At 36.0% G+C, this 27,972-nt stretch overlaps 1 protein-coding gene across 1 annotated transcript; it reads left to right on the top strand.

Annotated features, from left to right (window-relative positions):
• Positions 1 to 27,610, top strand: LOC129265486 (disheveled-associated activator of morphogenesis 2-like). The gene is made up of 5 exons (XM_054903474.2): positions 1 to 210; positions 16,624 to 16,692; positions 18,425 to 18,513; positions 19,160 to 19,295; positions 23,829 to 27,610. The coding sequence occupies exons 1-5, from the start codon at positions 1 to 3 to the stop codon at positions 24,036 to 24,038; spliced, it is 714 nt and encodes a 237-aa protein (XP_054759449.2). The 3' UTR covers positions 24,039 to 27,610.
• Positions 27,611 to 27,972: the final 362 nt, after the last annotated feature.

Below are 27,972 nucleotides of genomic sequence, written 5' to 3'. Positions count from 1 at the left end.
ATGAATGTAACTAACATTGGGATACTAGATTCTCTGTCAGACTTGAAGGATCTTGATTGGGATGGTGATATCAAGAAGAAACAAACTGGTTTGAACCTTCTAATTGTATGCCTGATATCAACATGGCCACATAATGGATGTGAAATTCAGGAGTGTAGATCCGAGAGTTTTACGCTTCACAATCTTTGCCTAGGACTTCCTCAGATCAAGGTTGGCTTTAATGATGGACAGACTTTCAGGGAAGCAAGAAGTTTATGGCCGCCTTTATCATTTGCGACATTGTTGGTCTGCTATAGTGTGTGTTGTGTTCCCCACTGCATGGTTCCACAGTATCTATGTTTAATAGTCTTTTTACTGAATTTTAATCTCAATTTGAAGCCTTTTTATTTTTAGGAAGCAGTACATTTCTTACAAAACTGATAACGACTTGCACTTCTTTTCAAAATCAAAAGTGGTAAAGAGCACTTTATTCATACGAGTCATATGTTCTAAGTGGGGATTCACAGGTTTGCTTGGTTGATTTGATGTTATTTTGTTACTATGGCTTAGGTCACCCGGCCAATTTCGCCCAGGCACTGAGCGGCGGCAGTCCCGTCACGACTGGTTTTTAGGGCATCGCTAGGTCGCTGCTCAAGATTTAGCGCGGGGTTAAAATTCTGGCAGCGCCTGCTCACTTTTCACTCGCCGCCCTAAATACGCTCGGTGCTTGGGTGGTCGCTGTCCAGGCGCCAATATAATCGAGCGGTCGCCATCAAATGATTTTGATCATCGGCCAGTCGCCGGCTGCTGGCCGCTAAGAGATTGGTCGATCTTGCGGCGAATTCAATATCGGCCGAGGGGAGACCGCCCAGGAATCGGTGGATCATCAGCCAATCACTGCTTGGATGCCAAACAGAAAAGTTCCCCGATTTGACCCAGATTTAGGGCACTGCTCGGCCATTGATAAGTCTTTTTACAGCCCGCTCGAATTATTAAAAAAACGTTTGCCGATGCCTAAATTCCAACGGGGCCCGAGCAGGCTACTTATCGGTCGGTCTCCACTCTGAGTTGTGACTTCGAATAGAAGTTCCACAGAGCCTCAGGCCTATAGGTTTATTAGCTGAAGACTGTTGTTTTTGTGTTTTGTTTTACCGTTACTTTGAAATTAAGCAGCGGTATCACCAGTTGCTTGAGATTGATGATGACCAGTATATATGTATGTAAAATTCAGCATTAAATTCACCCTAGGGGATGTGTGAGAACAATTGGAAGTTTTGCCTTCCCCCTTGATGCAAGAACTTGTAGAAATCTTTCATACCCATCTGAAGTGTTTCTTGTTCGGGGGGGGGGGGATTGTAGGGACAAGGTGGTCTTTAGAAGGTCCAGGTTTTCCAGCAATAATTGTGCATATCACGCTGTCACTGGTTGGTCAATGAAGTCCTCCTAGTCGGAATAGCAGGTTAAAGGGTTGTCTGATCTCACAGCACCAAGTATCCCCCTCCCACAGGGATCATATTCTTAGACTTAGTCTCCCGTTAAGCTGCTAGGTGGATGTGACATTTAAGAGAGAGGTTATGTTAATAGCAGCCCTGACTGCCCCCTCGGGTGGTAGTTGACATGAATCGTTACATATACCCCAGACTTTCCGCCATGTGAAGGTTGTGGAAACATGAATGTAGTTTGTACATGATAATGATCTGCACATTTAATCCTCTATGGGTAGGAAGGATCTTGGGTTCAGTACCCGTCTCACTTCCTGTGCCCCTATCGTCAGTGAATGTGAGTAGAATGTTGGTGATCACATGTATTTATGGTTTTTTAGATATCAGATGCTCCCCATCTTCAGACAGTCCCCCAAGTTCCTCCTGATAGTAGAACTCATTGATGATTTGATGTTCTTGACCATGTGACCAACTGCAATACATTGATACATCATAGTACATGTATATTACCAAACAATGTCAATGTTCTACATTTGATTTCTGTCTGTGTGATTGATATGTCCCTTTGAAGAAAAAGAGTAGAAAAGTTATGCTTGTTATAGTCTGGCAAGTGCACTGAGCAATCATCATGAGTGACTTGTAGCGGAATGAAGAACGTGTTTCTGACCTTGAACATGACCAACAGGGTATGCTGAGTGAAGAAGGTCTTAGGTATGGTGACAGTGTATCTCATGTGCTCTCTCTCGTCACCTGCCCAACAAGGCCATTTGAATGCCATCCTTGTCTAAATCCAGCAACTATATACCTTGATCTCGTAGACACCTTTTATCCAACAGTTCACGGTAGGTTGACCAATTAAAGACACAGAAGACTTCAAAACAGTGCTTCAAGTGCTTAGATTCTGATTTTTTTTCGTGGATCCCGTTATGTTGCAATATGAGTTGAGAACATTCTGTGCATTGTGGTTTTCCATTGCAACATATATGAATGATTGAAATTGGGAACTGACTATCATACTCTAATTCAAAGAAGTAATTTCAGTTTATTTTGGGAAAATAAAACCAACAAAATTGTTTTCCCAGACTCATGGACAAAATCTAGATACAGACTCTCCTATACTTTCCCATGATGTATGATTGTTATTAATATTTGACCATATTTGTCAAATCCATTGTGATTTTTATGTTTTTGACAAAAGAAAAGATGCCAATTAGTCTTTACACATAAAATCAAGATATTCACACCTACTTTCTTTTCATCATGATGAACAATTCAGATGATCATACCAAATTCCAAAATTAATGTGTAGGACTTCTTTTGACTATCATACGGTATGAAATCTATTTGACCCTTTCAACATCAGCTATGGTGAATGACCTGTTTTGAGATTTTGAGATTTGTTTCTAGAACAGACAGGAAAAATTTGCCCCAGACTTCCCACCTTCTATAGATGGCCTTGATGAAATATCAACAAGCAATTTATGATTTTCCTTAATCATTGAGCAGATTTGTTAAGAAAATCAGCGTCATGAAGGAGATATCAACAGCATTTTTATTGTAGATTATTTGATCACTTTCTTCATTCCTGTCCTTTCCTTATATATTTCCCCAAAGCAATTAAGCATGTCAGAATTCTGTAGTCTCTAGTATGGTATGAATTTTAAAGTTGCAATTCTGTATACATGTTTATGTCAAAAGCAGAGAATTCACAAAAGAAAAGTTCTGGAAAAAAAATTAAGTAAGGAAGAATAATGGATTGGGTTAAAGATGGTAAAGAAAAAACATTTTAAAAATGTAAATTTATGGAAAAATTAACTTTGCATCGTCTTCATTCGTCATGATGTAAGAAGACCCTTCTGTCAGGTATAAATGAAGATTGTCCTGCCTCTAATGATATGGAGTTCCCTTTCTTTTATTTCAAGATAAGGAATGACTGATTTTAAAAACTTATTTTACTCTGAATTGCTTTCATTAAACTGAGGTAGAATATTTGGAGACATTATCTTTGTACATTAGCATCTTCCTGTATAGGCATTAGAACTCCCCCTTCAGTGTCACTTAACCCCTCTCATAGACTTTAACCATAATGTTATAATAGAGAATGACCCAAATAGTAAAAATTGATGTTGATCCAATGCTATGATTTCATTTGCTGCATAATAAGCGTTCGTCAGACAATCTTTATGAAATCACATCAGTGTAATGGTATCTTCCTGTTAGATCCTGAGAAATGCCCCTCCCCCTCCCTCTCACTGCCCCCTTTATGCTTATGAATAACCCAAATTTAATTATTCATATTGATCTCTGTCTGTGGCTGTTTTTCTATAATGGATCAAAGGGGTAGAGATGATAAGGATGTGATAAGTATGAGTCTGTCTTTATTGGCGTATTGACATCTGTCCGATCATGAATATCCCCTTAAATTTCAAGAACTCATTCGCGCTTCAAAATACTAGGTTTTCTTGCCAATTCACACCTGTCGAAACCGGACAGAGTTCTTGTAATTATTAGCCCTTAGCCACTTTGCATGCACATTCTACTCAAATCCCATAAAAAGTTTTTTGTAAGAAACTATTACACTGCAAATACCCATCTTGAGAAACTGCTGCGAAAGTTCTCAGGATTTTTTGAAAAATATTTTATGGGATATGTCAAGTACTTTGTTTCACACTGGCAAGATTCCAGGTATTTCCCCGATCAACAAGGTGTGAACGCATCTCATGAGTCCGTCTTCATGAAATGACTTCAGACTTTTATAGCACCTTCCTGTCGGATCATTAGTAATAGCCAGTCATGCAGGAAAGGCATAAATGCTGACCTTGGCTTCAACACCTGCAATGTCTTCTAGGTTGTGTTCAATCCACATTTCTTTACCCTCGAAACACAGTTTTCCAAGACGTTCAGTTCAAACCTTGGTTGCATTGAATCTGGGAGCTTCGTTGATTGAATCATTTTTCTGTCAGTCCTGAAAAAAAAATTATTTGTAAGAAGCAAATATATAAAAAAGATGTTTTTGAATGGGATTCTACGGGACCATGGTGTTAAAAACTATTTGAATGCAACAGGGATATCATGATCCTATGATACACCTTATTTGGGGTCAGACATGCATTGTGTATGCTCTGTTGACCTACACATGTATGCTTCTAGGGGTGTGTTCCATGTCGGTTTCAAAATTTAAACGGCAACATGGATCATGATTGAAAACATGATTACAAAACGAAGATATAATGAGAAACAAAGGGTGTGTTCAATGTCCACTATTCCCTGTCGTAAAAATTAACGTCTTTCAAATCCTATTCGGAGGAAAATTAAGATTTTGAAAAAGATGCATTTTTATACGCGATCAGCTCAAATTTACAACCTTGAGCATTGCAAATGCGACATTGAACACAATTGCATTTTGAAACGTCTTTAAATTTGCTCTCGCAATGGAAGCCTTCACAAACAGGTGCCAGAACTGACCTTTCTTGTGATGGTAAAACTAAGCACTAAAGTTGCGTTAACGAAAGTGGGAAAAATAAAGACATTCAACATATAAACAGAGCTATTACAGAAGGAGATCCTTCTTCCAATTCCTCTGTTAATCCTTTGTTATCGCTTCCCTCTGGCGAAGGAACGATATCTAACAGTAATAGCTCCATGATATAAACGGCTTTATATTTTCTACACACGGGTGCACCGCTGATCGTGTTTGTGTTCTGTGTTTTGGATTTGAGTTTTCAATCATGATTCATGTTGCCGTTTAAATTTGAAAATCAACATTGAACACAACCTAGCACACCGTTCTCACTACCTTCCTAAAAATAGTTTAGTGGAAACTAGTCTAAATCTAGTTGAACATGTAATGAGAATGGTCGAAGCGATCTTCCAAACCAGTTCATAAAACCACCTTGCGATGTAGTTTTCAAGATCGCTTTGCCTCGTTAAACTGGTTTTAGCGTAAGTGAGGACACAACCGTTCTTCGAAAAGCAATCTTCGCACATTTTGAGTGCGCTACTCCACACAACAGATGTAGAATGCCTACGCTGCGGTTTCGAATTTCACACGAAACATGTCACCCCACTGAGAGCATTTCCATAGCAACAAAATTTGCTTTATGTGAAGTGATGTTGAAAACCACTTTCGTGTGATCAAATGGGAATGCTAGCAAAGCGATCTTCCAAACTGGTTTCCTGAACCGGTTTCTAGTAAACTCGTTTTAGAAAGTGTAATGAGAACGGTGTCTAGATCTATTGGGTGAGCTTGAGTTAAAAGAATTGGGATTCACATCAAGGATTCTCGAGCTGGTAATTAGCTTGAATGCACCCCCTTGACTTTTTCGTTAGCAATGTTGTATTCATTGTAAAACAACCTAACGATACATTTTCTACCTTCGTTACAAACAACCATGTGTCATGGTATATTTTCCTTTTAAATTAAACCTGATTTTCTTAGTCACATTATTGAGAGAAAACTATGAAATTGTTTCCAAAGAGCTGCCGATACATGTTATTTTGTTAACTCGAGTTTGGTTAAGAAGCTGACAAGCTGTTGATGCCAGAAGTTGGAGGGAGAAAGGACAGGGGTTTGTTGCTAGTCTGTTGAGGAAATCAGTTGAATAGAGAACAGATGTATGATTAGGAAGTGCTCAACAACTTCACTTTGTTGCCAAGTCTAAAACATGTGTTCAAAATTTCACTGATCAATTTCAAGATCTAAGAGAATGTTGAATATTGTATAAAGTAATCACTCGTAAGATGCAGTTACTCAGGACTTATTTGCCTTTTATGATTTTGTCTTGTGTTTATTCTTGAAATGAAAAAAAGTAGGGCAAGATTGTTTTTCAGTTGGGATTCGTGTCAACTTTTCTCTTCATGCAGATCTCAAATAGTGTTCAGCCTCTATATTTGACCATGCTGCCAGGGTTGTATGTTTCTTCAAAAGTACAATATTTTCTTTTCATTTATGTCCTTTTTACGTCATTGACTGCAAGGGTTAGCAGTTCCATGAGATTAAGATATTTTATGAATTGCTTTGAAATTTCAATGTGCCCTCATTAATTCATGAATGGATTTATCCCGGGGGGGGGGGGGCAGTCAAATATATTGCTGTACACACGCGTGACCAAAAAAACACGTTTAAAGGGGTGTGTTTCAGTTTTGGACGCAGTCCGCATGTGGACTCGTTAAGGGTATCAAAAACACTGATTTTTAAGAAAAAGGGTGGTTTTTAAAGACTGGTCAATGGTCAATCGCAGGGTCAAACATATTTAGGGTATGTTTTTTCCAAGCTTTTTCCCCGAGGTCATATTTTGGCGACATCTTGTTTAGGGGCCAAAATGTGTAAATAAAGCCCGCGAAAAAATTGTTTAGGGGGTTATTTTGCACACAGAAAAAAACTTGTTTAGGGGGTGTTTGGAAATTTCTTGGTCACGCGTGTGTACAGCAATATATTTGACTACCCCCCCCCCCCCGGGATTTATATCCAGGGCGAAGGGCAATTTAATTTATCATATCTGTAGCTGTCCATTTGATAACATACAATCAGTAGTCAAGATGTTTGGACCAGGGATTTCTTGGAGAGTACATTCTCTTCACAGACAAATCCTGAGCGATTTCATTGTTGTTGAATCGCTTCGATTGGATCAAGACCGAATGATGCGTCCGACCTGACGTCATAATCAATCACATGATCGGTTAAGTATACCTGCTGGCGTGCTATCCCCACATTTGATTTTATTAAATCCCTGCAGGGTGCGTCCCATGAATGAATTGATTGAAAAGCATATAATCCAATTCTGCCTTCTCCGTTTACATCCTCTTTATTCATCCTCTTGTTTTTGAACTCTTGACAAAGCTTCTCAATCTGGTCCCTTGTCATCTATTCCTTGAGAACAGATGAAATTCCAGGTATTGACTGTTAGAGCCAGAATGTTCTCACCTAATCATTTTGAATACTCCACAGCTTTCTGAAGAAGAAAATATAAACATGTCTGAATGAACTTTGAATGATTTTGATTAAAAAGCTAAGATACAAAAATAGGCAGCTAGATCCTTGGTATATATTTCTTTACTTGACACAATGAACTTTTTATAGGGCATCTCGAAACCCTTGACTTTTGTCACTTTTGATGAGGAGAGATATTCTTGGATCAAAGGATGAAATAAATCTGTTGGCAAGGAACAAACAAGTCACATCCAGCTTCCACCAAGGATTTGATGGATGAAAAACAAATGCAGAGATGCCTGGCTGAGCGCAGACTGTTCAGATGAAATTCACCTTGAAAATTGGTTAAGAAATTTGCACATGGTGTAGAGATTTTCTGAATCTCATCTTTTAATGAGATCCTCTTGTGTTTGAATCCCACCACAGCCTAGCATCCTAAGGCAATGCATCATTCACACTTTGCCATTCTCCACCCAGGTGTCTGGCTACCCAAAAGATACAACAGTCGATATAGTATACCCAGCAATTGAGTTTGGAAAATTCTTACTGGGATGCTCCTCAGTCAGAGAGTTTAGAAAGTGCATATATCATGTACAGGCATGCCAGAATAATTTGACGGATAATAGTAGATCTGTAAAGTACTGGCATCATTTCAATGTATGAAGAACATCTCGGCTTCAAAGTGAACCATGCGTAGAAACCATGGACCTATTGTAATAGGTCCATGTGGAAACCCACTACAAGTTTATAAGGAGGAGGGACAATATATAGCATGATCTGACCAATATGAAAATATATATTTTTTTAACCACTCGCAACTGGAAATTTTATTGAGATTTTTAGTCAAAATTAAATCTTCATGAAACACCCCTCATGCGAGAGTAGGCATATACCCCAAGTGTATCAAGCGGTCCATTTATCATATCAAGACATGTGCATATATCAGGAATGTCTTTCTTCTATATTTTTATGTTTATCTTTGTGTACCTTCCTAATTACTTTCTGGTATGCCCAATAGTTCAAGCTTGTTTAGATGGGCACATGAATCAAAAGATAAGAACTGAATGGCGTAAAGCGCAAATCATTCTCTGGAAACATCAATGATAGTGTCGACCAGACACAAACATCCCAAACTGACAGCTCCATTTATTCTGGAGAGGGGGATGCAGTATGTCAGCTTTATCACCTCATCTTAAAGGGGAATCCAACCCAAATAAAAATTGTTTTTATAAGAAAAAGAAAAATCAGTCAAGTTGATAGGTGAAAGTTTGAACAATATTGGACAAACAACAAGAAAGTTATGATTTTTTAAAAGTTGTAAATATTGGTAATCACTATACCCATGGAGACTTCAAATTGGCCACATGTGGGATGTCATAGTGATGTAAGGCAAGGACTACTCTTCCATGTACTCCAATACATATTATGGCTAAAATGTCATTTTTCCTAAAAGTTTTATTTCAAAATATATTTTTCTTTCATGAGGACATAAAACAATATACTACCTGGATTATATTTAGATTACTGCCCCAGGGGAATGGGTACTTAGGAGAAAACCACAAATCCCTGATAATAAAGTACATGGCCTATGGGAAAGTTGTCCTTGCCCCTTGTCATAATTTACTTACCCAGTTGCCAATTTGAAATCTACATACTATTAGTGATCTCAATTTAAAAGCAGCTATAACTTTCTTATTGCTTGTCCGATTTCTTTCAAACTTTCGCCATTCTGTTTAATTTATTTTTCTCCTTCCCAACACAACATTTTATGGCCAAGGCTGGATTCCCCTTTAAAGGCGCACTCACCTGGGTATTCAAGATGCTGGTGTGATACCCTCTGCCATCTTCTTTATGATTGAAGATGAGATATATGCAGCTTGCCTGTATGGAGGGATAGTCTTGTCAATGATTGTCAATCGTTTCAATAGTTGAAAGTTATGATGATATATGAAGCAGCATTATTTGGGCATTTAGAATGTGGCACATTCTATGGTACATTTTTATGGTACGTCGTTTGTGCAACGGTACGAATGTTTGACATTCTGTCTCCCATTTACTCGCGTACAACAAGCTAAGTAGGCGTTGTACAATATTGCCTCTCTGGCATTTTATTTATCTGTCCATTACCTCCTTCATTTCCCCTTCTCTTCCACCGGACCCTTCCTCCTATAGTTCATCCCTATCTCAAAACCCTTGCATTTCTCCTGAATGCATCATCGTCATCTTCTTTCTTTCCCACTCCATACCCCCCATGTCAACCCCCCCACATCTCATGCCTCCCACCTTTACTTGCCCATCTATTTACAGTTGTTTATCTTCCAGCATTCAGTCTGCATTGCAAAGATGAATTCCTCATCATAAACCATATCTCAACATCCCTCCAGGCAAATTTATGTTTTTAGTTGGAGACCATCATCTTCTCAATCAATCTGCTCATCTTCTCCTTACAATCCACACTGGAATTTGCTGTTAATGATGTCCCATCTCTTATGAATCAGTACCCTGGCTTTGCCTATCTTGCTCTTGGAATCTCTACCCCAATGTAGTAAATCGTATTGTCAGATTTTATGTAAACAATTATTTTCAGTCAGGCAGGATTTTATATATTTTATGATTAATGTATTGGTAATAGCAATGGCATTTTGGGTGAATAATCATTGATATTATAATATAAACAACCCAGTAGTGTATTAATGCATACAATCCTGTTTTCTATAAACTTAGGAGAAAACTTTTGGTTGTCTTATTTGCTTTTTATGGGTAGGGTTAATTTAATGATTTTTTTTTCTTTGCTTTGCTTTGCTTTTGGACAGACAAATGATATTCAAACGTGATATCATTTGGTCTGCAAAGATGCTTGATATATAATAGGATAAAATTATGGATGTTTTTAGTCCTCTGAGTTCACTAAGTTAGGCAATATTTTTTACTATTAGATAGAAATAGAAATATCAAACCATATACTCTACTGATTGAATATTGAGGTAAAATTGAAAATAACAACGTCATGATGGATACCTTTGGTCCAGTCCTTGCCCCTGATGACGATAGAACTGTCAGATTAAAGTGCTAGATTCTTCCATCATAAGATTTTGAGAAAGCTCTGGCCTCTGACGATTAATCCCAGACCTACAGCCCTCTAGAGGGCCTGGTAATTTCCTTCTCACAGTAATCAAGGAAGGACATTCTTTCTGAGCCCCAAACTTGGTTAATAATCACAAGAACATAGTTTGTAAAGCCCCCTCCCCCCTTCCTCTTTCCTTCATGTATGTGTTTTCTCTGCTTGGGTTAGTTAGAACACCTATCACACTCTTTACATCCAGCTCTAAATGTTGTGAGCTATCTTGCTTAAAACCAGATTCAAAGTGTTACCCCCCCCCCCCCCCATTGAAGAAAAGAAGAAATATTTTTGGATCTCCCCATTGTTCTATTTTCAATATCATTATCAAAAACTTAAAGCTTGTACATGTAGGTATCAGACTCAATGCTCGAAAATTTTAAGGGTTGAAGTTCATTTTTTTAGTCATTACTGCAAATTGAGCTAAGTACTTGGGGCTAATGAAAATATGTCTTAGTGAGGAGACAAGTCAAGGAAAGAGATTAGTTCTAGATCCTGGTCTTGTCACCCTAGGCCTGGAATTAACCAACACACTTGAAAATAATCTCTAATATGAAGAATTCAATCCCAGCGAACTTAAAGAGAAAATTCTAAATCATGCAAAGGCCTGAAGACTCTTGTGAAGCCACACATGGAATCTCCCACTTGGGATAATAATGGATTTCAATGGAAAGTAGTAATGCTTTTGGGAGAGCTTTTGGGATTATCTTAATTTCTTGTGGAAACTCCATCCCATTTTCAGTTTAAAGCCTTTGGTAGTGTTAAGGGATCCATAATTTAGTGAAGGTTGACCTGTTACCTACTTTGTACCTGTACATTTTAAATAATAAAAACATGACTATAACAATTTTATAAATTCAAAATAAATCCATCCAGATTAATCAGTTTGTTTTGTGTAATTGGGCTCAGATGTCACTCTTATTATCCCACAAAGATAGATATCAAATTGAAGGTTTTTTCTCTATACTCAAAAGTTTACAACCTCCCAGCTTATGTGAATATCCAATGTGTATAATTTGGTTTATGAAATGAATATCAAGTGACAGAAGTATTGAGGATGTGGTAATATTGATTGTAACACCTTTTTGGCTGAAAAGGAAATCGTTGGAAATGTAGACGTGTAAAATGAAACGGCTGATTAAAAAGTGCGGTTAAGACCAGAACTGCTCTGTCATTCCACGGAATACATCTTTGAAAGGTACATGTATTCCTTTGGAAATTTATGAAAATAGGAAGACAAAATATTGAGGTAAATTTTATAGGTTAGTGCTCAAAGTGATCACTGCATCCTGCATCATGCAGTGGTAGGGTTTTTATATTAAAAGAGAAAATTGTCATAGCATTACGAGAGTAAATTTTTTTATAGAATTCTTGATCTCTTGAAAATGTTACATTTGCTCCAATGAATTGATTTAAATACATTTTTTTTTTGTTAAAAGTCATAAAATTATATCAGCTGGAAGTCCATTAAAAATTTGATATCCGCTTGCACATGTTTTAAAGTAGTGTATTTGTGTCAATAATACAGCCAAACAATCATTCTCTTCATGCGCAACGAACAAACCATTATTTTCAAAGAAAATACCCAGAACGTACTGAAACTTTTTGCTTCCGTATTTGCAAGTTGTAAATGACAGGCAAAATTTACCCAAGCTCATAAATGTAGTGGTGAAGTAATATGCGGTGGTATGTGTCATGAATGTTACGAATAAACAGAACAATCCCACCTTCTCTGGTGTTGCATTCTTTGTGTCTGACGTCAGGAGAGTTTTCATAAAAACACTGAGGTGTGAAGTATATTGGACTTGAACCTGGTATTGAAAAGGATTTCATTTTACACCGCAGCTGGATGATTGCGGTTATTAGGCACAGTGGAGTGCACTGCTATTGAATATGATTTGATTTGAATTGACAGCAGTACATGAAAATTGAATCAGTAAATTTATTAAGAAACTTTCTCTGCACGTTTATCATGATTCAATTATTTGTATTGGAGTTAATTCAATGTCTTGTATCTGACAAATTATTTTTCTAAATCCTCCAATTCATGCCCATTAACCTCTTGTTTAAAAACTAATTATGTTATTTTGTTATTCAATCTAATTTTAGCATATGAGCTTCATTTAAACATGCAATTCCAAATCCTAGACTAACCATATCACATGTAATACCTCTGCAAGGCCAATCTATTTAAAAAATAATAATTAAAAAAAAAAAATAATAATAAAGGAACAGACTCATATTCAGGATAAGCTTTCATAATTCCAAATTATGGAAAATACTGTGCAAATTTGCAAAATATTTGGTTGTTGGTTGAGTTAATGAACAGAAGCTGATGAGTATACATGTAAAGGCCTACATTATTTTGATGCTTTGAATGTGCTTGAATGTGGAAGGTTTTTGCATACAATGCATTTTGTTATCTGATTTGGGGGTGAATCACAGTCAATACCGAATGACTTTGATTCAGTCAAATACCTTTGGAAATAAAGTGCAAAATTAGTATGCAGTATTTGAAATTCAATATTATTGACGTTTACTTTACCGTTATTGTTTCTTCCTTGAAAGTTCTTGATTTTTTATTGTATATCCAGCAATGGCACCTTTTTATTTACTGTCAGTGATATGCAGTGTTTCATCATTGGTACATGGATCCTACTAAGATCCATGATTGGTAGAAGGCTAATGCAATTTTGGGGAGGCGCGATAGCTCAGTCGGTAGAGCGGGGGTTTCGGATTCCGGTGACCCGGGTTTGATTCCCAAGTGGTGCGCTAGTGCCCTTTGGTAAGGCATTTATCCTCATTACCAGGTCCCTCGGAGAGGACCTTAAGCCGTTGGTCCACTGGTTGCTTGCTCACAGGCATTCGTGCTTTCTTAGCAGTCAGGTAAAACAACCTCGGTATAACAATATAGACAGCATTTTGATTACTCCCAACCTTATTTATTTATTTTTATTTATCCACTATTTGACCTTACAAATAAAGGAGTGAGAAAGGGATGCAACTATGGTTTGTTTGGGAATACAAGTGTGGTAGTGGAATGAACTGTGACATATTGTCTAACATGTATGCCACTCGGTCCTACTCTTGTTCAAATATGATTGATGATATAAACTATTCTCTAGGTATTGATATCTGTCATGGATGAATCCTTCCATGGAATTTCATGAATACAAACCATCCTGCGATTTTATCTTGAACAAATAGAAAATATATCAGTATTGCCAGCGAAATTGAAGCCTAATCCAGGCTTTTTGTGGACTTGATTTATTCATTCACTGGATGGGACATGACCCCATGACACATGATTTCAGACACGAAACCTAATATTCTGGGATTGTGAAGTTATGTGCCTTTCCCAAGAATGTGTTTATTAGATTTGATAAGTGTCGTTTTATTGTGTGCCTGGCAGATTCGCCACTAGCAATGTTCTATTGTACACAAATTGGAGTTGTCAGCTATAATAAGTGGTCTCGCCCGGGTCATTTCTTGAAGTATTCACCATAGAGGGGGATACAACACTCTGAAAGTTTAGATTCTGATCGGCCTGAAGGCCAGGTTTCAGATACATGAAGGTCGTCAAAGTTCGCCAAACTGAAAGAAACTTTAACATGTTTTAAAATAATTAGGGGAGCAATGTGAAGTTCGTTTTGTAGGGCCTACACAAAAATAATGATGAATCGTAGTAGTGAATCATGACAAAAAACGGTTTGTGTTTTTTCAGAGATGTAGAGCATTCTTATTTTAATTTATAAGAGTAAATGAAAAGAAGCCTTCGATCATAATAGAAACATGCCAAATTCCTTGTGTATTGCCAATGAGTTTCGCTGATCATTATGAGAATTGTAATTTATTCCCTCAATTAAGAGTCAGTAGTATTTCAAGAACAATGTATTCAATTGCAGAGTGGGTGTTGTCCAGACTATACTCTAAAGCACTCCCTCATAGCTCGTGTTGTGAAAACAAGGTTTTTAATAAAACAGCAATTCTTTTTTCATTACATTCTGATTTGGTTTGAGGATTCCAGGTGGATAGAGCCAAACGAAACCCATTTTTATTTGACTTTGACCATGGGGTACCTACATCCTCTAGCTCCATGTATATACCTGTGTTCAGGTAACAGTGATTGATTGTTAAAAGAATAGTATCCTTATGTTCATTTATTACATTACTTTGTCCATTTATCCTTGGATCCATGCTCTGTCTATTGTGGTGAGAAGAATTTATTCACAAAAAGATTCCATTGTAAAGTGCATGTTTTAGCGTTGCTTTTGATGAAAATTTTTTATTTCTGCCCAAATCCGAAAGCTACATGTACTTCATGTAAAGATCATCTTGAAAGTGAGCATTGACTGAGTAGTTGTTAGACAGTCGGAGTCCCTTTAAAAATGCTTTCCAAGACACACTTGTTGGCCAATAATGTTTCAGTCTTGTCCGATGTATCTTATTGGTCCATCTTTGCTTTATGCTGTTTTTTATGATGATATTTCATACAGGTGTTTGTTCCATGGAATTTCTCTAGTCTGAACATGCTATGAAGCACTTTGCCATATGAGAAAAGTGACTTCAAACCCTTTGTACTGGCTGAAAAAAAACCCAGATAATTGTCCAAGCAATTATTTCCAGTCCATTTGTCGTCCTGACACCAGACACTAAAATTGATTTTTTAGTGAGTTTTTATGGCGATAAGATGTTGTATTGCTCTGCACTCATATGGCTGTATCATGTATTGTTATTGTTGTTTGTCCATAAAAGTCATATTGATTTGACTTTGATGTTTGATCTTGTGGGATTGTTGATGGCCAACCACCTATACTTTGATCCAGGCAACAAACAATTCACAGTAAAAAACTGAAGCTATTATTACCAGAGAGCTGACTGCTTTTATTGAAATATAGGAAATAATTGTCAATAGAATTTTGCCAAGTGAGTGAGTGAGAAGTTTATTTATGAAATCATTAGGCCTGTATGTGATGGCAAGTGTAGAAATTTATAAATTGATATTGTACCAGGGATTGCAATCATTGGGTCAGCCTGTATTCAAACTTGTGAAGAGCACTTTCCCAAACTGTAATCAAATAAAAAGTTGCTTTGTAGAACATGATATGCAGCTTTAATACCGATTAATGCCAAGTGAACATCAATCCATTTGTTATGGGACAAAATGAATATTATCCACACCACAGGATAATTGTAACAGAAATCAGGAATAATTATTTTCTTTCTAATCCATTATGGAGATTTACAGATAAACATACATGAAAATGCACTCCCTGAATTACAAGGATTCGACATAAATTTGAATCCTGAAAGTTTTACTCAAAATCTCAAATGATTTATATTCAAAATCTTTAAGGTTTAAATCTAAACCAAGCATAATTTGATAACCAACCATAGCCAATCGAGATTTATTTTAAATCCATTAACTTTGGAGTGAAGTTATCAGAATTAATTCATTTCAAGAATAGATGGCCAGGCACTTTTACCAGTCTTTCATTATTGTGGGTTTGTTTTTCTTTCTGTTGTTATTTTGTTTGTGTAATGAATTACTCAATGCATCCTAATGCATAGTTCTTAAACAATGCAGCTGATATGTAAAATCTATGAAAGCATCATGTTGAATCTCACATAATGAGAAGTGATAGGTTTCAGGGTTTTTTTCTCTGAAGGATAAACCATTTTGCTATTAAATGGACCCGGAGTGGTTTGATATTTAGGTTTCAGAGTGGTTAATGTCTAGAGCGTGCATGCATCCTTCTCTTCACTATCAATGCTTGGATCATTAGACATAAGGGTGTCATCCCATCTTCAATGCCAGATTACAGTAGGGACGGTTGATATATGGATCTGGATAGTTACACATACATTGTACAAAACATAAGAAAAACAAAAAAATTTTGTCCAAACTTTTTTGTTGTCTCATTTTTTCGAAAATATTCAGAATCATGCCCCCTCCCTCTTTTCTTATCATAAGAATCTGTGATTAAACACATGCTTTTCAGAAAGTCTTGAGTACGACTCCAATTAGAAAAAAGGTTACCACAATCATCTGAATTGTGTAAAAAAACTTCTTATATAATATAAATGTCATACTTAGTTATATGGAGATTTACCAAATTTAATGATTGTTCCCTCTCTTTCTATCATTTTTACAGGAGCAAGAAGAGCCAAACTCAACATCATGGCCTGATTATTACCTAGACCAGATCAATGCAATGATGACAGTAAGTTTGTTGTTTTTTGTTTAAATATATTTAAAATCGTAAATTTCAAATAAAAATCACTGATGGAGTTTTTGTAATATTAACATGTGTTAATGGTGATTTATGTCTGTTAGTGTTCATACATGAATTTTGACTAGAAAAGTGATTTTCTTTGCAATCTGCAACTTTGTCAATTCCTTCCTTCTCAGGTTAACATTATGAATTATTGCGTACACAAGGCATTTTTGTAGAAGAATAAAGGTCATATTTCAATCCCTACTTTCAATCCGGAGACCAACGGGGTAAACATTCGCCATATTGCCCTCTCGAGCTTTCCAGGGCTTTGCCCATAGGAATACTGTACAAAAACAGAGGGCAACATTGGCAAGCATACATATAATTCATTCTGAAATTTAAATCAAGAGAAGATAAGTATATGAAGAGACCAACAAAAATGCAAAATCAACGAAACACATTAGATAGTTTTGATTCTGAGAATAGCCTATCACTGGGTGAGAAAATTCAAATGGCAATTAGAAAAACTTATTGTTAGACCGGTATATTGCCATTTCATCTACTGCCAACTTGTTCACTCACCACATGGTCTACTTTCATTTAGTCTAATGCCATTCCATCCAACAACATTTCGTCTAACTCCATTTAGTCCAATCATCACTTCGTCTAATCACCATTTTGTCTATGACCATTTCGTCTTATAACCAGTTGGTCTAATATTCATTTCATTTTCATTCATTTTGCACAATTAACACTTAATCCAATTAGACCAAATGGTATATGGACTAAATGGCTATTGGACCAACTGGTTATTAGATGAAATGGTGAGTGGACGAATTGGCAATTAGACCATGTGGATAGTGGACGAACTGATGTAAGACCAAATGATAGTAGAGAAGTCGGCAATAGGACGAACTGGCATTAGACGAATTGGAAATAAACCGCAAGACCATGTTAGATATATTTTTAAATTTTGGCTCCAAGTGGATAGTTCTCATTACATCCGTCATAATAAAAATCTAAATAGGTAATTGGTCTAAACCCTGTCATGTGACCATAGTTCCAACCAATGTCCTGAAATTGGCAAAAATGCCATGAATTCCGACATCTGATGACACAAGCCTATCTACGGCTTGATGGGCAGGGTTTAGTCTAGATCTGGACGTTAGTAGTTATTTGTTTTGAAAACCCTATACACTCACCAATATATCAGTCCTCTCTCTCTTTTCACCTTCTAGTACTAACTTCTAGTAGTAGGAGAAGGTGAAAATAAAATAACTACTAACATCCAGATCTAGACTGGCTTAAATCAGTCCCATGGAGATTGCAACAGTGTGCCTAAACACACAATGGTCAATCATGCCACTTTTATCAAATCTTATTAATGATTTCTCACTCAAAGGCCTAGATCCTTATTGTTATGTATTCATTAAATTTCTTATCTGTTGTATTTAATGATGATAATCGCGATGACGGATATAAACCAAATATATACTCCTCCGATCAGAGGTTTGGTCAAACTATGGTCCCCTTTAATATTGGTGTGAATGCAACCATTTTCCTTCAGGGCTGCACCCCTGAGGAAAATAGTCGCATTCTAGCGTCACCATAGTTCCAACTACCTCCTCTGGCGGCCTTACATATTTTGTTCATTGTATACCGGTAATATGCCTTCTTCCATACAAAGTGATTTTTTAAGTGATATATTTTCACGTTTATTGTATCAATGTTGTTACAGCTTGTTTCCACATCAGGGGAAGATGAAGTTGCTAACAGGACGAAGGTGGTTGACAGTCTCAAGACTGCACTCAGGACACAACCTATGAAGTAAGTCTGTCCGTCCCTAGATTGGGATGTTGGTAGTTATTTATGCTGCATTGGTTCAATCAGAGTATGAATCACAACATCACTTGTAAATGTGTTCATGTAAGATTTCACATGATAATTTGCCTTTGCCATCTGCAAGTTTTGTGCTATGTGATCAACCCTCTCTGAAATCCTTGTCTGGTTTATCAGCAATCTCTCAAACCCATAAAAGTAGAGCATGAACAAAACACATTGATGATTGCTGCTTTCCATCTATATTTGTCTTTGAAAATTAAATGTAAATGCACCCTTAATTTGTCATTAGTTTAAATTAATCCCTAGAGATAAAGTTAGATTGGTGTCTGGATCAATATTCTCATAATATACATTGGCATAAATAATCTATTTGATATGATGTAAGGTAGATAAACAACATTTTTGGAATTTTCAGCATTTAATTTTGCAAATTGATTCCAGACTGATTTACATAAAAACAACTCTAATGGGACAATGAAGTGAATCTCCCTTGAAAGCTATGAAATGAGTATTGGTTACCACAACTTGGCACTCTTAAGCCATCTTTATAGAGGGGTAACATCTCAGCATTGCCTTTATTTTCCTAAAATAACCCTTTTATACTCCTCTCAATCACCTTTATTTGTTGTAGGTTTGTAATGAGGTTCCTAGATCTAGATGGCCTCTCCGTTCTCCTCAACTTCTTGGAGAAGATGGACTATGAAACCATGGAGAGCCCAATCCACACATCAGTCATTGGCTGTATCAAAGCCCTCATGAATAATTCAGTAAGTATGACTAGTCCCTCATGAATATTCATGAGAAGTATTGTGACATTCTCATGAATAGTTCGTTTAAATATTTTAATACTCTGGGGCCCATAGCAAAAAGGGTTGCATTATACTTTGTTCCAAAAAAATCAAATTCAGCTTGATTTTTAACCAAGAAGAAAGGGACATTCGGACATGGACATGAGTTTCTGAGTTGCATTTAAACAAAAAACTATCTGCAAAACAGCCAAAAAGCTTTCAGGATTATTTGAATGAGAAATTTGGTATCCAACTATGACTAAGTGATCAAGTATCAGTATGGTAAATGTTAGCCCCAAAAGGCATGTTGGGATGCTCTATTAGGGTTAAAGGAGATTCAAATGAGACAAATCTTAGGCCGAGGTCTGTGTCAGATTTGGAAAATTGATGCACCTAATTTCAACAACCTAAGAATTTAAGCTTTGTGATTATGAAAATAAAAAAATTATATCCCCAAGTTTAGGCCCCCCCTGTGCACATTATTCAACAAGGTAAGAACAAAGACTTTTTTATGTGATATCATGACAAAAAGATGGTGAAGATTATCCACTGTGTACAAAGGTATGGATTGCTAGTTATCCCCTTCCTAAAGCAAACACTTTCTGAGATTTTAGATTTGACGCAAACGGAAACCTTTATCTGATCCCATCTAGCAGGTGTATGATGGTTATCTCTCAATGTGAACTTCCCATCCACACGCAATGATACCAAAATATCACATTGCTGCCCCTGTTCACACCGATAATGTCGCATGGCCTGGATGTCTGTTACACACCGTTGCGGTAAAACTCATGTTACGTTGTTGCCATTTGTTAACTCATTCACATATGTGGTAGACATTAGGTGCCTGACTTATTAGATAATCTGGTAAGGTCTATCAGGAACCCCAAGTATTAAGTAATACATTAATTGTAATATTTACCATGCACTTATAAATTTTAGATGAGAATGATAACAAGTGCAGCAATGTGCAAAATCCTAACAGATTTATCTGTTCATGTTGAATGTGAATGAATCTCATCCTTGGATTAACAATAACATGCAATAATCCACGAATGTATCATAAAACTGATAAACATTTGAGGTTTCAGAGTGTGATTCCATACATGTCTTAATAAAGATAAACAAGCGTTAAGAAAAATGTACCAGAGAAAAAATATATATTTTCAATATATATGTAAAAGATTAGATTAAAAAATTCTAAAAATAAAAAATGAGGACTGTATATGTTTCCCCTGTTGACGGTTAAGATCTAACCTGATTTAAATTTGAGCTTGGAATGGGGAGCTATAATATCAGGAACTTAGTGCCATCATTTGTACTGATGTAATTGTCACTACACATGCTTGATGAACTCCTTGAAATATACATGAAACTTACTAGCATGTTCATTATCTTTGAATTTATGGTACATGTATTATGAAAACGGATGTCATATTAACAAGCAACAATTCACATTACAATAGATCAAAAGAAAAATAAAATTATTTTGGTAGTTGACTAATGGTGAGATTGATTTCAAATGGAGAAAGTGAACAAAACTGAAAGAGGCTATTAACATGCAAGTTTCATAGCAGCTGATAAGAAGTATGTTCAATAAAGTAATTTTAGCGGTGTTTAAATCCAAGGTAATGTTTATTTCCTCATACTGAAATGACAGCAAATTCCATTTCCATTAATGAATTATCAAAAGAAATATTTTCAGGACATGTTCAAGTTACCTAAGTAATAGTTTAGAGTATTCTGTAATGTGTTTTGCACCAGAAAAGAATCAAATCTTTCAAGTGATATTATAAATCAACATTATAAGAAAGAAAAGATAGGGGAGCAGGAAAGAGGGGGAGTGATAAACATGAATAATAAAACTTGCATGAAATCAATTAAGAATAAACCAAATTATTGGGTAACATTACACTTCAAGGTATATATTTTGTTACGATTTCATAATGCTTCTTTATTTTGAAAAAATACCCGCTTTAAAACAGAATATTTAAGAATCCTCTAGATGAAAGATGAATACCATTAAAGCGTGAAGGAGAGTCTAACAGGTCATCAATTATATGATAAAATTGTGATATCCTGTAAGACCAGAAGGAAGTGGGGAGAGGGATGCTAAGAATAACCTCAAAATGGCCCTCCCACGATCAAAACTCAAGTTTCCCCCTTTATGCTGCTTTTAGGATACTCAATTCACTTTAGCTTATTTTCTCAGTGTGAAATATCCTGTCTTGCTTGCTTGTGATACTCATTCAGTACAGTGTTGAACTTTTGAATTAATACAAGATTAAAACAATTTAAAAGAAAGTATGGACAGGGGGATGTTATTTGGCCCAAAAACGTTGAAAATACAAGTAGCTCTGGTTAGTAGACCTTTTCTAAATGCAATTTGAAATGAACAATAATTGAAGATACAGGTAAATCAAATTTGTTGGGATCATAGAAATTTATTCAACATATGAGCAATTATATCTAGAAAGTACATAATATGTGCTTCACTGAATATTGCTTTAAAACATTGTTTTGATTGAGGTGATTATGTGACTTTAAGAAGGTTGATGTATGCAGGCTCAGTTGCAAGACAAAAAAAATCCCATGTAAAAAAACAAATGTCTTCTAGAACATGCATATCAACACATCTTAACATGAAGTTTACTCGTAGGATGTACCATGCCTGACACATCCCATGGTGTATACAGCCAGTCTATGTGATTTATGAGCCACTGACTCATTTCGTTTCTGAGTATAGAGCATCCATTGATTTCCTTCCTGACCATCCTTTGCTATGAGATTAAATAGATTCACTTTGGATATTGCATCGGCTTACTGATTAATCCTCCCAATGATCTTATAAAAACAATTTTGACATTGAGGATCATTAGAAATCACATTGTGCAATGTTGAGAAGCTGTAGAAATTCTACCAAAAATAACATGAATAAAATTAAAAAAAGTTTCATATTGCAATTCTGATATCCGTATCTGTTTTGCTTTTATGTGGGGATGACTAATTAAAATATCAATTCAATGATATTTTTAACATAAGGAAAATTTAGAATGTGAATACTTGAAATTTGTATTAACACAGAGCCAAAGCCATGATTTTTATTACTACTCAAACAAAATTCAGAGAACTTTGGGATGAATATAAATATGTAATTGCTGCAATGCATTACTTTCTAACTATATATCCCCAAAAGAAAACAAGAAGAGTGAACAATTAAGCAAAGGATGAAACATTTATTATATTTTTATAGTTTATACCAAAAAGGGTTTTTAAAAAGGCACTTTTCCCACACCCTCACAATATCATCGCTTTACAGTAGTGATAGCTGAGCAGATGGCAGCCAAGTAATTGGTTGACGACTTCAGTGAGGCGTTGCCCCATGTCCCAATGCTTACGTTGGTGTGAAGTTAGCCGCCATGTGGTATCTTAACACCTTCAGTTTATTGCATTTTTACAGGGGAAAAAAGACTAGAAGTATATTTACAAAACATATTTTTGTTTTTATTTGTAAAGAGAGTGACCATGGATATTTTGGCATTCATTTCTTTGTCTTTGAATGTACATGTACTTCCAAATATTGATTGGCCCTTTTTAATCAGCGTAAAAAGTGCTAATTACGTCATTTTGGTGCACTTTCTATAGTTCATGTACACTAGTCCATTGACTTGTAAGAATGATAAAATTACTATCCTTTATATAGGTTAAGATTTGGATAGATGTTTGGTAAACAAAATAATATGTCATTTTATTTAACTAATTTTACCATTTGATCTGTAAAGAAGAAAGAGCGATAAGAGGAGGTACATGTATGCACTATTGCAGATATTCAACTTCCACCAGGTCCCCCTGAGAGGAACCAAATTCATTGGTCACCTGGGCCATAGTGATAACTTAAAATTCAATGACAACTTTGATTGGTTATTTAGCAATGTTACCAAGATAATTATCAATATCAAGTTTATAGCATATATGTGGAGGCTCTTATTATTTACCAGCTTTCTTGCTGTATGATTAGGAAAATAAACCATCAGTAATTACACATTGTATTTTAATGATATATTTGTCAATATTATAAATAAGAATATGACTGCAGAGGTGGAGCCATAATTATCCAAAACTATTCCCTAATATTCTCATTCTGAGTGTTGAAGCACATTCATGATAATAATCCAGATATTTGTAAGTCTGTTTAAAAGTATCTCATCGCTTACTGATATTTATTAATCATTCATTAGATTTCATTTTTTTTATCTGACATACATTGTATACACATTCTCCTCTTCCAGGGAAATATTCCAGTCCGTTAGTGTATGAGGTACTCACAATGCTTAGCAAATTCAATGACTTCTGCAATCAGCATTCTACCAGGTACTGAACACCTGGGTGGAGATTGGCAAAGCGTTCAACATTTCCATCCATCTCAGTTTTGTAAGTTTGGTTAATCATTTTGTGGAAGATAATGTTTTAATTCTTCCTTTCTTTCATTAACCCTCCTTTCTTCCTGTGCAGCTCGGGCGAGCCAATGTCCTGGCCCATCCAACCTCCATCAACATCATCTCACAAAGCATGATCACAGAGAATATCAAGACCAAGATAGCTGTCCTGGAGATCATGGGCGGTGTCTGTCTCGTTCCTGGGGGCCACAAGAAGGTCCTGGATGCCATGTGCCATTATCAGCAGTTTGCCTCTGAGAGGACAAGATTTCAGGTACGTTTTTAATCAGTCAGGAAAAAATAGCATTGCTTCCGGGGCCCTGTCTTACTAAAAGTTGCAATCGGTCCAACTGATCTCAATTATGGAAAGCAAAGTATGCTATTGACTAGTCATGTATATCCTTTCATACATGTATTGTTCTCTAAAATGATTATGAAGAACACTTGTGTATATGCCATTGTTTGACCAATCAGCATTCCCTGTCCTTGTTTATGGATGTTGTAGATTAACATTGCTTGTACATTACCTCTTCTACATGACTGATTATGACATTCATGGCTTTCCATATTTGTGATCGATTTGATCAAACACCTTTCTTTGTAAGACAGGGCCCATATTCCATTGATTGGTTTGCTGCAGATTGGTCTCACTCCATCACAGGAGGCTTGAATTTCTTTAATTGACTTGATTGATTGAGAAATCTCTCTTCATTAAGTTGATTGGAAATATTTGGAATGGGATCACATTGATTTCGTATCAGGACCCAGCCTATGATTAATTGTAGGGCTTATTTTTACAATTAATTGCATTGATTATTATGGGCAATCAGAGGCACAAATCAATTATACGATCAATCGCTAAGTTTTGCGTTATGGGGCCCAGATTCTACAATAGAGATATAACAAAATAAGTATAAGTCAGATAATATTGTAATTTGGAAACTCTACAATTCATAAAGATTTTGCATTGAAAGTTTGTTTTACATGTAAATAATCAAGATAACAAGGAAAAAATCAATCAACAGAACATGAATTGCAAATATTTGGATGATAAAAATTGAAATATTTTTAAATTATCATTTCAAATTGATGGCATATGATCCAGAATAAAAGGTAAATTTTCTTCAAAAGTTGCAGTGCTGTTCTTATGTAAATATCAAAAACTTTATTACTATACTAAGATGAATTAAATTCTGAAATACAATTAGATCAACATTGATCTCTCTATGTACACTGTACAGCCTTCCTTCGGATAGAATAGGTAGGCAGTAGAACATTTGAATGTTTACTAAACAAGAAGACCTAGAGTAGGATTAGCAGCTCTGCAGAAAAACGCAAATATCACACTTTTGTGCTGGTCTTTTAATCTCCTTTAAAGATTATGAAACTCATACCAATGTAATAGATATGTTATTTGGTGCAATGAAATACTCTGATCATCTTGATACTGTCATCTGATAGTACATAATAGGTGGTTCTTCATCGGCCTGAGTTTGCTCAATCTGCAGATTGTAGCTCTAGATTTCAGTGATTTTCACTGACACATGTTACAAGCTACTGAAAATCCTTACATCTGATTGGCTAAGAGCAATTAAGCTCAGAAAATCACAGAGCAAAACTTCACGGAATGCTCTCATATTCAGGGTTAATTGTAAAACCCATTTCTATCAGCCAAAGTTGGGGAATTTTCACTTGGACCTGATTTTTTTTTTACCTTGGGTTATGAAGCATATTTCGGGGCCCCCACATTTTGGGTAGTATGCAATATGGTATGAATAATTTTTCCGTAGCTAAAACCAAAGTGTGCCTTCCCTAGCAACTTGCTAGATTATTCACCAGATATGCACAATTTTGAAAGAAAAAAAAGAAATTTGTCTTGGGTTTGTTGTACTCTTGGGAGGATTCCCATTAAATAACCTGCTGATTGCTTCCTTTGTAAAAATATCCTTGGGATTGATCTAATTTGGTTAATTTCCAGATCAGAAATAAAGGCTAATGGAGATAGGACTAAATGACTTGGCCCATCTTCAGTTCCAATTTAATCTGATTACAGCAAGTCGCTTTATCCATTTAGGAATGTAAAGCTTCTTCAATATCCCCTCTCAATTTCCATACAGAGAAATAGGACCACTGTTTAGAATGAGTAAAAATATCCTCCTGATTAAATGTCATATCACATTTTCAAGAAATGTCATGGTTACAAATTTCTTAAATTTCTTTAATGCCAGCTGTAAATCTTTTCAGCTGTCCAACCTACTTTTTATCACCATGCTTTACTTCAGAACAAGGGTCATAGTGTATTCGGAAATCAGATATCAAAATATCAGAGAAAAATCATGTGATATCAGCATCAATTTCATTTTCAAGTTCAAATTCAGCTAGGGGCATGGGTGTGTTATTCCAGCGATCCATATCTTTGAAAGCAATAAACAATTTTATGGTACCATCAAAATGTTTTGGTGTCTGTATCTCGTTTCTGAATACAGTAGACATTGCAGTTTATGAATATTTATTTTATTAGAAAATCCAAAAGAATTTAAAATTTTTTAAATCTCCCGTTGCAGAATAACTCATTCAGATTCAATGAAAAGCTATATCCTGGTATTTATATTTTTTTTCTCAAATTTGCAGAACAGCTTGAAATCAGGCAGCAAACGTTTAGGGGTTGGGGTTTCCATGTTACCAATATTCAAGCTCAAAATGGCAGAGCTTTCAATGCCTTGTAAAATCCAATCAATAAAACCATCCCTTGATCAACTTTTTTTTGCTGCAAGCCATGTCATTTCCAAGTTTCCTTGCCACATTGTTACAATTAAGACATCACTGAAGAGTAGCTCCTTCCTAAAGCAACCATGCCTCTGCCATGAGGGATTCTCTTCCAACAACTTAATTATTTAACCTAATTACCAGAAAGTCTAGACAGAAGCCTAGCAGACATGACAGTCATTCCATTTATTCCTTATGGAGGGGAGGTAGGCACGGAGGAGAGAAGGCTAGGAGCAAGGGAAAGTGGGTTTCCAAAGATATGGGAAACATCTTTGTTGTCCTCGACTGTCACGCCATCGACCCATCATAGATTAATTTCTTATGTCTTGTGGCATTATTATTTGAAGATATGCTGAGGTTGCTATGATTACCTGTGAAGAGTGAGAGTTTCCCTACTCCCCCAAAAAGGATGATAATAATGGTATTTGGATTTATTAGCAGAATTTCGGGTATTTTGGTATATAGTATTCACTCATTCCAAGTCAAGTAAGGGCTAGAGTGCATAGAAAAGGCAAAATTTAAATTTATCAATGTTAAGATCTATGTTGCAAAATGAAGCCCAAATGCTTATCACTGAATCTTTGATGTAAATTTTTTTTCTTAGAATACCCTGCCCTGTAGCATGAAAACTGAGAAATTAAAGGAGGTAATAACCATGACAGGAAAATGGGCAAAAATAACCTTTTTAGTTTGTGAAAGTTAATGTTCAAGCTCTACTTATAAGTGTGACAAGTCAGTTTTATAAAAGCCAATAAGCACTGTTAGAATCATATGTCCACTTAGATGACTGGTACGAGATGTCATTTTAAGGCATTGCGCATGCGTCAGGTTCTCACCCTCGCCGACTATCAGAATTGAGAACCTCGCCACTTTCATTCTGTCATCCTTCTTGATCATAGTCAACTTGCACGTGAGTGACATCATTTCAACCGCTCAAACTTAAACACCGCTCAAAATTGTAAGATGCATTATGTATCATATTTAAAATTGCTTTCTGAATTCCAAAATATATATCGCTATATCTCTGCTTAAAGCAAAATAATTGTTCTTGAAAAGTGATTAGACTTGTCATCAAGTGATTCTCCACCTTGTAACAAAGAAAAGAAACTCCCTTTCTTCATTGAAGAAGGGGGGCCTGCAATGAATCATCAATTTTTTCCCAATTACAAGCTCGACATAGATGAACATAATGAAATCAGTCCTAATTTGGGAGCTCGTTACGAAGCAAGAATATTCGTCAATGCGTTTGACAGGAAAATTTGATGGGAGCGAGCAATTAGGTATGGGAGGATTAAGAAACTGAGAGATGGTATTACGATAAGAATGAAAAGAGTGACAACCTTTTTCCTTTCTCAGTCGAAAGGGATTAATCAGTTGAGATGTGTAGTAATGGGACACCCTCGTCTGCTCTGATAAGTCATTTGGTTTTGATTTGCAGCTTGAAACAGAAAATT

Source organism: Lytechinus pictus, chromosome 7 (assembly GCF_037042905.1).
Source record: "Lytechinus pictus isolate F3 Inbred chromosome 7, Lp3.0, whole genome shotgun sequence".
Taxonomy (NCBI): domain Eukaryota; kingdom Metazoa; phylum Echinodermata; class Echinoidea; order Temnopleuroida; family Toxopneustidae; genus Lytechinus; species Lytechinus pictus.
This window is presented reverse-complemented; position numbering and strand designations above follow the sequence as displayed.